This window comes from Oncorhynchus nerka, linkage group LG23 (assembly GCF_034236695.1).
Source record: "Oncorhynchus nerka isolate Pitt River linkage group LG23, Oner_Uvic_2.0, whole genome shotgun sequence".
Taxonomy (NCBI): Eukaryota; Metazoa; Chordata; class Actinopteri; order Salmoniformes; family Salmonidae; genus Oncorhynchus; species Oncorhynchus nerka.
Window position 1 is genome coordinate 7,342,182 of NC_088418.1, and position 11,063 is coordinate 7,353,244.

Sequence of the window (11,063 nt, forward strand, 5' to 3'; positions counted from 1 at the left end):
CTCTAATCTTACTACATTTGCACACACTGCATATTTCTATTGTGTTATTGACTGTATGTTTGTTTATTCCATGTGTAACTCTGTGTCGTTGTATGTGTCGCACTGCTTTGCTTTATCTTGGCCATGTGGCAGTTGTAAATGAGAACTTGTTCTCAACTTGCTTACCTGGTTAAATAAAGGTGTTCTCAACTAGCCTACCTGGTTAAATAAAGGTGTTCTCAACTAGCCTACCTGGTTAAATAAAGGTGTTCTCAACTAGCCTACCTGGTTAAATAAAGGTGAAATAAATTAAAAATTAAAAAACACATCACAAATCGTACTGCTGTGATTGGTCACTGTGGGATTTCACCCAGTAGATATGGGAGTTTATCAAAATCGGGTTTGTTTTCGAATTCTTTGTGGATCTGTGTAATCTGGGGGAAATATGTCTCTCTAATATGGTCATACATTGGGCAGGAGGTTAGGAAGTGCAGCTCAGTTTCCACCTCATTTTGTGGGCAGTGAGCACATAGCTTGTCTTCTCCTGAGAGCCATGTCTGCCTACGACGGCCTTTCTCAATAGCAAGGCTATGCTCACTGAGTCTGTACATAGTCAAAGCTTTCCTTAAGTTTGGGTCAGTCACAGTGGTCAGGTATTCTGCCGCTGTGTACTCTCTGTTTAGGGCCAAATAGCATTCTAGTTTGCTTGGTTTCTTTGTGAATTCTTTCCAATGTGTCTAGTGTCTTTTTGTTTTTTTCGTGATTTGGTTGGGTCTAATTGTGCTGTTGTCCTGGGGCTCTGTGGGGTGTGTTTGTGAACAGAGCCCCAGGACCAGCTTGCTTAGGGGACTCTTCTCCAGGTTCATCTCTCTGTAGGTGATGGCTTTGTTATGGAAGGTTTGGGAATCACTTCCTTTTAGGTGGTTGTAGAATTTAACGGCTCTTTTCTGGATTTGGATAATTAGTGGGTATCGGCCTTATTCTGCTCTGCATGCATTATTTGGTGTTCTACATTGTACACTGAGGATATTTTTGGCAGAATTCTGCATGCAGAATCTCAATTTAGTGTTTGTCCCATTTTGTGAATTCTTGGTTGGAGAGCGGACCCCAGACCTCACAACCATGGAGGGCAATGGGCTCTATGACTGGGTGAGCGGACCCCAGACCTCACAACCATAAAGGGCAATGAGTTCTATGACTGATTCAAGTATTTTTATCCAGATCCTAATTGGTATGTCGAATTTTACGTTCTTGCCATGAAGAAGGGCATTTTCAGAGCCAGAGCCAGACTCTTTGTCTGGGAATGTGACCGTGGTACATTCATAGCCATATCATCAATTTAGCCATAATCAGTGTCATTCAGCACCTAGGGACATTCCCTGTTTAGCACACAGGCAAAAAAATATTAATGCCAACAATCCTTTCTGAAGTTTATACTCGTAGTTCTAGAATCTAATACAATAGAATAGAATGTAATTGAATAGAATAGAATCTAGTTGAATAGAATAGAATCTAATTTAATAGAATAGAATCTAATTGAATAGAATAGAATCTAGTTGAATAGAATAGAATCCAATTGAATAGAATAGAATAGAATCTTAATTGAATAGAATAGAATCTAGTTGAATAGAATAAAATCTAGTTGAATAGAATAGAATCTAGTTGAATAGAATAGAATCTAATTGAATAGAATAGAATCTAATTGAATAGAATAGAATCTAATTGAATAGAATATAATCTAATTGAATAGAATAGAATCTAATTGAATAGAATAGAATCTAATTGAATCTAATTGAATAGAATAGAATCTAATTGAATAGAATAGAATCTAGTTGAATAGAATAGAATCCAATTGAATAGAATATAATCTAATTGAATAGAATAGAATCTAATTGAATAGAATAGAATCTAGTTGAATAGAATAGAATCTAGTTGAATAGAATAGAATCTAATTGAATAGAATAGAATCCAATTGAACTATGTTTTTGGAAGCACTGCAGGAAAAAGATCCCATGGGACTCGCATCAACCACCCGAGTGGCACAGCGGTCTAAGGCACTGCATATCAGTGGTAGAAGCATCACTACAGACACTCTGGTTCGATTCCAGGCTGTATCACAACCGGCCGTGATTGGGAGTCACATAGGGCGGCGCACAATTGGGCCCAGCGTCGTCCGGGTTTGGCCGGTGTAGGCCGTCAACTGACTTGCCTAGTTAAATAAAAGTTCAATTAAAACAAAAACAAAAAGAGTCTTCCAAGATACAATGGATTTTTGTTTAAAACATCTCTGGCCCAAACAGAGACACAGCACAGTGCACAACCCCTGGAATGAATAGCCATATTCTTATAAACCATGTGCTCATACTTCTGCTTCGAAAACATCTAAATCAGATTACAGTGAGAGGGAGAGGCCATGCAATACTCCCATCTGTTCCTAGTCTCATTGGACAACTGGGTTAGGTTGGGGATATTAACTACTACATTGATGCATACGTGACTAATGGGAATTGGGGTATTTACAGATATTTGGTCATGTTAAACCCATGAACTCAGTCATCATAGGAAAGGAGTGGATTCTTAACCTGGATGCCTGCTTCTGCTCTCTGGCCATGGCTTCACAATAGCAATGGAGCAGGCAGAAGCACCAACAGATCTGAGGCCAGGCTAGAGAGATCAGATCTAAGACCAGGCTGGAGAGATCAGATCTGGGACCAGGGCTAGTGAGATCAGATCTGGGACCAGGGCTAGTGAGATCAGATCTGGGACCAGGCCTAGAGAGATCAGATCTAAGACCAGGGCTAGTGGGATCAGATCTGGGACCAGGGCTAGTGAGATCAGATTTGGGACCAGGCTAGGTGAGATCAGATCTGGGACCAGGGCTAGTGAGATCAGATCTGGGACCAGGCTAGAGAGATCAGATCTGGGACCAGGGCTGGTGAGATCAGATCTGGGACCAGGCCTAGAGAGATCAGATCTAAGATCAGTGTTTGGCTGCCTGTTCAGGGCAGAACGACAGATTTGTACCTTGTCAGCTCGGGGTTTGAACTTGCAACCTTCCGGTTACTATTCCAACGCTCTAACCACTAGGCTAGCCTTCCGCCCCTCCACTCTAACCACTAGGCTACCCTGCCGCCCCTCCCTCTAACCACTAGGCTACCCTGCCGCCCCTCCACTCTAACCACTAGGCTACCCTGCCGCCCCTCCACTCTAACCACTAGGCTACCCTGCCGCCCTATACCAATTAAGACATTTGCAACAAAAGCAGTACATAATTATATAAATACTAGATACTGCATTGGGAATCAAAGGGGAAATATTGTTATTCTTTATTATTATTTTTTGAAATTCGTTGAAAATCATATTTTAGATCTGAATACTCTCCTATTAATTCCACACTCACCTGTGTACTTTTCCCAGTTCTGGTTGTACCAGATACTATAACAAGTCGATTGTTCACCAGGATATCCAAAAATTCCTCTCTAGCTTTCCAAACAGGTAGAGACTGTCTCTCTTGCAGTAGTTTATAATAACGAGAGGAGAAAGGCAATCCATCAAATCGGTTCAGCTCCAGATCCTCTCCGAAGACAAAAGCTTCTTCCACGCAGTCAGCAGTTTCCGAATCCGAACAAATCTCTTTCTCCATCAAATGCTTGTCCTGCTCGGACATGGTTGATCTCTCCGCCATGGAAATGATCGAGGATCCCGTCGGGAGCGCAACAACTGTTCGCAACAGATATAATCAAAAGGCACAGAGAACCGTTTATCCCCCCAAAAATGAATTCACCGACACATTATAATCGATGTAACAATCCCAACGTTGACTTGGAGTTCAATGTATAATCCACACAGATTTCCGTTAATATTTTGTTGACAAATGTGAAGAGATTTCAGGACAAACAACATGCAGTTTTTAGTTTTTTATGTCGGATTAAAACTCTATTACCGTTTCTTGTCTGTCAATCCGCAGCGCACTGTTGCGCTATTAGCCACTGGCATGGTCAGACACGTGGGTTCATTTGCATAGGCTACAGGAGTCGCGTGAACAAGAATTCATGTGCGCCTACATATGATCACGTGACCACTAGGCCGACTGTAGACTAATAACCCTCTTATAATAATCGAATAAAATTGACAGGGAGAGGGGGTGTGCACCAGTGGAATGCGCTATAGGAGGACGGGCTCGTTGTAATTGGCTGGAATGGAATTATAGGAACATATTTAAATGTTGTTTCCATATGTTTCCATGTGTTTGATACCGTTCCATTCCAACCATAGAAGCAATAGGAAATAAAGTCCAGATGTTTTTTTTTTATAGTGGAGATCAAGTGTTTCAAAATGTCTGACTTAGTTTTGTTTCAGAGCATCATCCATTTGTTGGAGGGGACGAGGAGCCAATAGCAGTCAACCGGCGAGGAGCCAATAGCAGTCAACCGGCGAGGAGCCAATAGCAGTCAACCGGCGAGGAGCCAATAGCAGTCAACCGGCGAGGAGCCAATAGCAGTCAACCGGTGAACATTAGCATGAATTTTATAATAGACACACAAAAAAAAACAAGACCACTTTAGTGCTTAAAAAACATTTTACTGATACTGCTCAAGTGTTCAAAGGTCTGTGTGTATTGACATAGACACTAAAGTGTATGAAATAATTATCGTACAAAAATCGATCTGTCCATGATAACGTGTGGTGTTTACATGTAACATATTGTGTTTTCTATGTAACACAGACAAACATGTACTTTCAAACAGAACATACAGGGAGGACAGAGGACAGGTAGGACACAGGACAGGTAGGACAGAGGACAGGTACAGTAGGACACAGGACAGGTAGGACAGAGGACAGGTACAGTAGGACACAGGACAGGTAGGACAGAGGACAGGTACAGTAGGACAGAGGACAGGTACAGTAGGACAGAGGACAGGTACAGTAGGACACAGGACAGGTAGGACAGAGGACAGGTACAGTAGGACACAGGACAGGTAGGACAGAGGACAGGTACAGTAGGACACAGGACACAGGACAGAGGACAGGTACAGTAGGACACAGGACAGGTAGGACAGAGGACAGGTACAGTAGGACACAGGACAGGTAGGACAGAGGACAGGTACAGTAGGACAGAGGACAGGTACAGTAGGACACAGGACAGGTAGGACAGAGGACAGGTAGGACAGAGGACATGTACAGTAGGACACAGGACAGGTAGGACACAGGACAGGTAGGACAGAGGACAGGTACAGTAGGACACAGGACAGGTAATACTGATGTCACTACAGGTAGGACAGAGGACAGGTAGGACAGAGGACAGGTAGGACAGAGGACAGGTAGGACACAGGACAGGTAGGACAGAGGACAGAGGACAGGTACAGTAGGACACAGGACAGTTAGGACAGAGGACAGGTACAGTAGGACAGAGGACAGGTAGGACACAGGACAGGTAGGACACAGGACAGGTACAGTAGGACACAGGACAGGTAGGACACAGGACAGGTAGGACAGAGGACAGGTACACTAGGACACAGGACAGGTAATACTGATGTGACTACAGGTAGGACACAGGACAGTAATACTGATGTGACTACAGGTAGGACAGAGGACAGGTACAGTAGGACACAGGACAGGTAATACTGATGTCACTACAGGTAGGACAGAGGACAGGTACAGTAGGACACAGGACAGGTAGGACACAGGACAGGTAGGACAGAGGACAGGTACAGTAGGACACAGGACAGGTAATACTGATGTCACTACAGGTAGGACACAGGACAGTAATACTGATGTGACTACAGGTAGGACAGAGGACAGGTACAGTAGGACAGAGGACAGGTAGGACACAGGACAGGTACAGTAGGACACAGGACATGTAGGACACGGGACAGGTAGGACAGAGGACAGGTACAGTATAACACCTCTGGACTGTGTAATAACATGTAATAACACCTCTGGACTGTGTATTAACACTTCTGGACTGTGTAATAACACCTCTGGACTGTGTAATAACACCTCTGGACTGTGTAATAACATGCAATAACACCTCTGGACTGTGTAATAACATGTAATAACACCTCTGGACTGTGTAATAACACCTCTGGACTGTGTAATAACATGTAATAACACCTCTGGACTGTGTAATAACATGCAATAACACCTCTGGACTGTGTAATAACACCTCTGGACTGTGTAATAACATGTAATAACACCTCTGGACTGTGTAATAACATGCAATAACACCTCTGGACTGTGTAAAACACCTCTGGACTGTGTAATAACATGTAATAACACCTCTGGACTGTGTAATAACATGTAATAACACCTCTGGACTGTGTAATAACACCTCTGGACTGTGTAATAACATGTAATAACACCTCTTGACTGTGTAATAACATGTAATAACACCTCTGGACTGTGTAATAACACCTCTGGACTGTGTAATAACATGTAATAACACCTCTGGACTGTGTAATAACACCTCTGGACTGTGTAATAACACCTCTGAATGTGTAATAACATGTAATAACACCTCTGGACTGTGTAATAACATGTAATAACACCTCTGGACTGTGTAATAACACCTCTGGACTGTGTAATAACATGTAATAACACCTCTGGACTGTGTAATAACACCTCTGGACTGTGTAATAACATGTAATAACACCTCTGGACTGTGTAATAACATGCAATAACACCTCTGGACTGTGTAATAACACCTCTGGACTGTGTAATAACATGTAATAACACCTCTGGACTGTGTAATAACATGCAATAACAACCTCTGGACTGTGTAATAACACCTCTGGACTGTGTAATAACATGTAATAACACCTCTGGACTGTGTAATAACATGCAATAACACCTCTGGACTGTGTAATAACACCTCTGGACTGTGTAATAACATGTAATAACACCTCTGGACTGTGTAATAACATGTAATAACACCTCTGGACTGTGTAATAACACCTCTGGACTGTGTAATAACATGTAATAACACCTCTGGACTGTGTAATAACATGTAATAACACCTCTGGACTGTGTAATAACACCTCTGGACTGTGTAATAACATGTAATAACACCTCTGGACTGTGTAATAACACCTCTGGACTGTGTAATAACACCTCTGGAATGTGTAATAACATGTAATAACACCTCTGGACTGTGTAATAACATGTAATAACACCTCTGGACTGTGTAATAACACCTCTGGAATGTGTAATAACATGTAGTAACACCTCTGGACTGTGTAATAACATGTAATAACACCTCTGGACTGTGTAATAACACCTATGGACTGTGTAATAACATGTAATAACACCTCTGGACTGTGTAATAACATGTAATAACACCTCTGGACTGTGTATTAACACTTCTGGACTGTGTAATAACACCTCTGGACTGTGTAATAACACCTCTGGACTGTGTAATAACATGTAATAACACCTCTAGACTGTGTAATAACATGTAATAACACCTCTGGACTGTGTAATAACACCTCTGGACTGTGTAATAACACCTCTGGACTGTGTAATAACATGTAATAACACCTCTGGACTGTGTAATAACATGTAATAACACCTCTGATGGTGGTGTGACATAATCCCACAATCACATGTTTATATAGTGCTATGTAGTGTTTATGTAGTGCTTATGTAGTGCTATGTAGTGTTTATGTAGTGCTTATGTAGTGCTATGTAGTGTTTATGTAGTGCTATGTAGTGTTTATGTAGTGCTATGTAGTGTTTATGTAGTGTTTATGTAGTGCTATGTAGTGCTATGTAGTGTTTATGTAGTGCTATGTAGTGTTTGAGTAGTGTTTATGTAGTGCTATGTAGTGTTTTTGTAGTGTTTATGTAGTGTTTATGTAGTGCTATGTAGTGCTATGTAGTGCTATGTAGTGCTATGTAGTGTTTATGTAGTGTTAATGTAGTGTTTATGTAGTGCTGTGTAGTGCTATGTCGTGCTATGTAGTGTTTATGTAGTGCTATGTAGTGTTTATGTAGTGCTATGTAGTGCTATGTAGTGTTTATGTAGTGCTATGTAGTGTTTATGTAGTGTTTATGTAGTGCTATGTAGTGTTTATGTAGTGCTATGTAGTTTTTATGTAGTGCTATGTAGTGTTTATGTAGTGCTATGTAGTGTTTATGTAGTGTTTATGTAGTGTTTATGTAGTGCTATGTAGTGTTTATGTAGTGCTATGTAGTGTTTATGTAGTGCTATGTAGTGTTTATGTAGTGCTATGTAGTGTTTATGTAGTGCTATGTAGTGTTTATGTAGTGTTTATGTAGTGCTATGTAGTGTTTATGTAGTGTTTATGTAGTGCTATGTAGTGTTTATGTAGTGCTATGTAGTGTTTATGTAGTGTTTATGTAGTGCTATGTAGTGCTATGAAGTGTTTATGTAGTGTTTATGTAGTGCTATGTAGTGTTTATGTAGTGCTATGTAGTGTTTATGTAGTGCTATGTAGTGTTTATGTAGTGTTTATGTAGTGCTATGTAGTGCTATGTAGTGTTTATGTAGTGCTATGTAGTGTTTATGTAGTGTTTATGTATTGCTATGTAGTGTTTATGTAGTGTTTATGTAGTGTTTATGTAGTGTTTATGTAGTGTTATGTAGTGTTTATGTAGTGCTATGTAGTGTTTATGTAGTGTTTATGTATTGCTATGTAGTGTCTATATATGTAGTGCTTGTGGGTGTTGAGATAACTCTTGGGTCGGCTGCTGAGTATAAGGTTGTTGAATGGTTGGTATAAGTTTGGTTTAATGTTGGTGTATGGGTGCTGTAAGGGTGTATAAGGTTGGTGTATAGCTGGTTGGTATAAAGTTGGTGTATGATTGGTGTATGGTTGGTGTAAGGTTGGTATATCCTTCCTGTTTGGCCCTGTCCGGGGGTGTCCTCGGATGGGGCCACAGTGTCTCCTGACCCCTCCTGTCTCAGCCTCCAGTGTTTATGCTGCAGTAGTTTATGTGTCGGCGGGCTAGGGTCAGTTTGTTATATCTGGAGTACTTCTCCTGTCCTATTCGGTGTCCTGTGTGAATTGAAGTGTGCTCTCTCTAATTCTCTCTTTCTCTCTTTCTTTCTCTATCTCGGGGGACCTGAGCCCTAGGACCATGCCTCAGTACTACCTGACATGATGACTCCTTGCTGTCCTTGCAGTCCACCTGGCCGTGCTGCTGCTCCAGTTTCAACTGTTCTGCCTTATTATTATTGGACCATGCTGGTCATTTATGAACATTTGAACATCTTGGCCATGTTCTGTTATAATCTCCACCCGGCACAGCCAGAAGAGGACTGGCCACCCCACATAGCCTGGTTCCTCTCTAGGTTTCTTCCTAGGTTCTGGCCTTTCTAGGGAGTTTTTCCTAGTCACCGTGCTTCTACACCTGCATTGCTTGCTGTTTGGGGTTTTAGGCTGGGTTTCTGTACAGCACTTTGAGATATCAGCTGATGTACGAAGGGCTATATAAATACATTTGATTTGATTTGATTTGATTTAGATTTGTATGGTTAGTGTAAGATTGGTGTATGGTTGGTGTAAGATTGGTGTATGGTTAGTGTAAGATTGGTGTAAAGTTTGTGAAAGATTGGTGTATGGTTAGTGTAAGATTGGTGTATGGTTAGTGTAAGATTGGTGTAAGGTTGGTGTTAGGTTGGTGTAAAGTTGGTGTAGGGTTGGTGTAAAGTTGGTGTAGGGTTGGTGTAAAGTTGGTGTAGGGTTGGTGTAAAGTTGGTGTAGGGTTGTTGTCAGGTTTGTGTTAGATTGGGGTATACAGTGGCTTGCGAAAATATCCCCCCCCCCCTTGGCATTTTTCCTATTTTATTGCCTTACAACCTGGAATTAAAATGTATTTTTTTTGGGGGGGGTTTAAATCATTTGATTTACACAACATGCCGACCACTTTGAAGATGCAAATATTTTTTTTATTGTGAAACAAACAAGAAACAAGACAAAAAACAGAAAACGTGAATGTGCGTAACTACTACTTTATAGAGCCACCTTTTGCAGCAATTACAGCTGCAAGTCTCTTGGGGTACGTCTCTATAAGCTTGGCACATCTAGCCACTGGGATTTTTGCCCATTCTTCAAGGCTAAACTGCTCCAGTTCCTTCAAGTTGGATGGGTTCCGCTGGTGTACAGCAATCTTTAAGTCATAACCACAGATTCTCAATTGGATTGAGGTCTGGGCTTTGACAAGGCCATTCCAAGACATTTAAATGTTTCCCCTTAAACCACTCGAGTGTTGCTTCAGCAGTGTGGGTCATTGTTCTGCTGGAAGGTGAACCTCCGTCCAAGTCTCAAATATCTGGAAGATTGAAACAGGTTTCCCTCAAGAATTTCCCTGTATTTAGCGCCATCCATCATTCCTTCAATTCTGACCAGTTTCCCTGCTGATGTAAATCATCCCCACAGCATGATGCTGCCACCACCATGCTTCACTGTGGTTATGGTGTTCTCAGGGTGATGGAGGTGTTGGGTTTGCGCCAGACATAGCGTTTTCCTTGATGGCCAAAAAGCTAAATTTGAGTCTCATCTGACCAGAGTACCTTCTTCCATATGTTTGGGGAGTCTAACACTTGCCTTTTGACGAACACCAAACGTGTTTGCTTATTTGTTCTTTAAGCAAAGGATTTCTTCTGGCCACTCTTCTGTAAAGCCCAGCTCTGTGGAGTGTAAGGGGCTTCAAGTGGTCCTATGGACAGATACTTATCCGCTGTGGAGCTTTGCAGCTTCTTCAGGGTTATCTTTTGTCTCTTTGTTGCCTCTCTGATTAATTCCCTCCTTGCCTGGTCTGTGAGTTTTGGTGGGCGGTCCTCTCTTGGCAGGTTTGTTGTGGTGCCATATTCTTAAAATTTTTTAATAATGGATTTAATGTTGCTCCGTGGGATGTTCAAAGTCTCTGATATTATTTTATAACCCAACCCCGATCTGTACTTCTCCACAACTTTGTCCCTGACCTGTTTGGAGAGCTCCTTGGGTCTTCATGATGCCGCTTGCTTGGTGGTGCCCCTTGCTTAGTGGTGTTGCAGACTCTGGGGCCTTTCAGAACAGGTGTATATATACTGAGATCATGTGACAGATCATGTGACACTTAGA

The 11,063-nt window shown here is 41.7% G+C and overlaps 1 protein-coding gene across 1 annotated transcript in view; it reads right to left on the reverse strand.

Annotated features, from left to right (window-relative positions):
* The window catches only part of LOC115126344 (putative pre-mRNA-splicing factor ATP-dependent RNA helicase DHX32), a 32,141-nt gene extending 28,291 nt beyond the window's left edge, over positions 1-3,850 (reverse strand). Inside the window, exon 1 of the mRNA XM_065007813.1 lies at positions 3,380-3,850. Coding sequence (XP_064863885.1) covers positions 3,380-3,664 — 285 coding nt within the window. The 5' untranslated portion in view covers positions 3,665-3,850. The remainder of the gene's footprint in view (positions 1-3,379) is intronic.
* Positions 3,851-11,063: the final 7,213 nt, after the last annotated feature.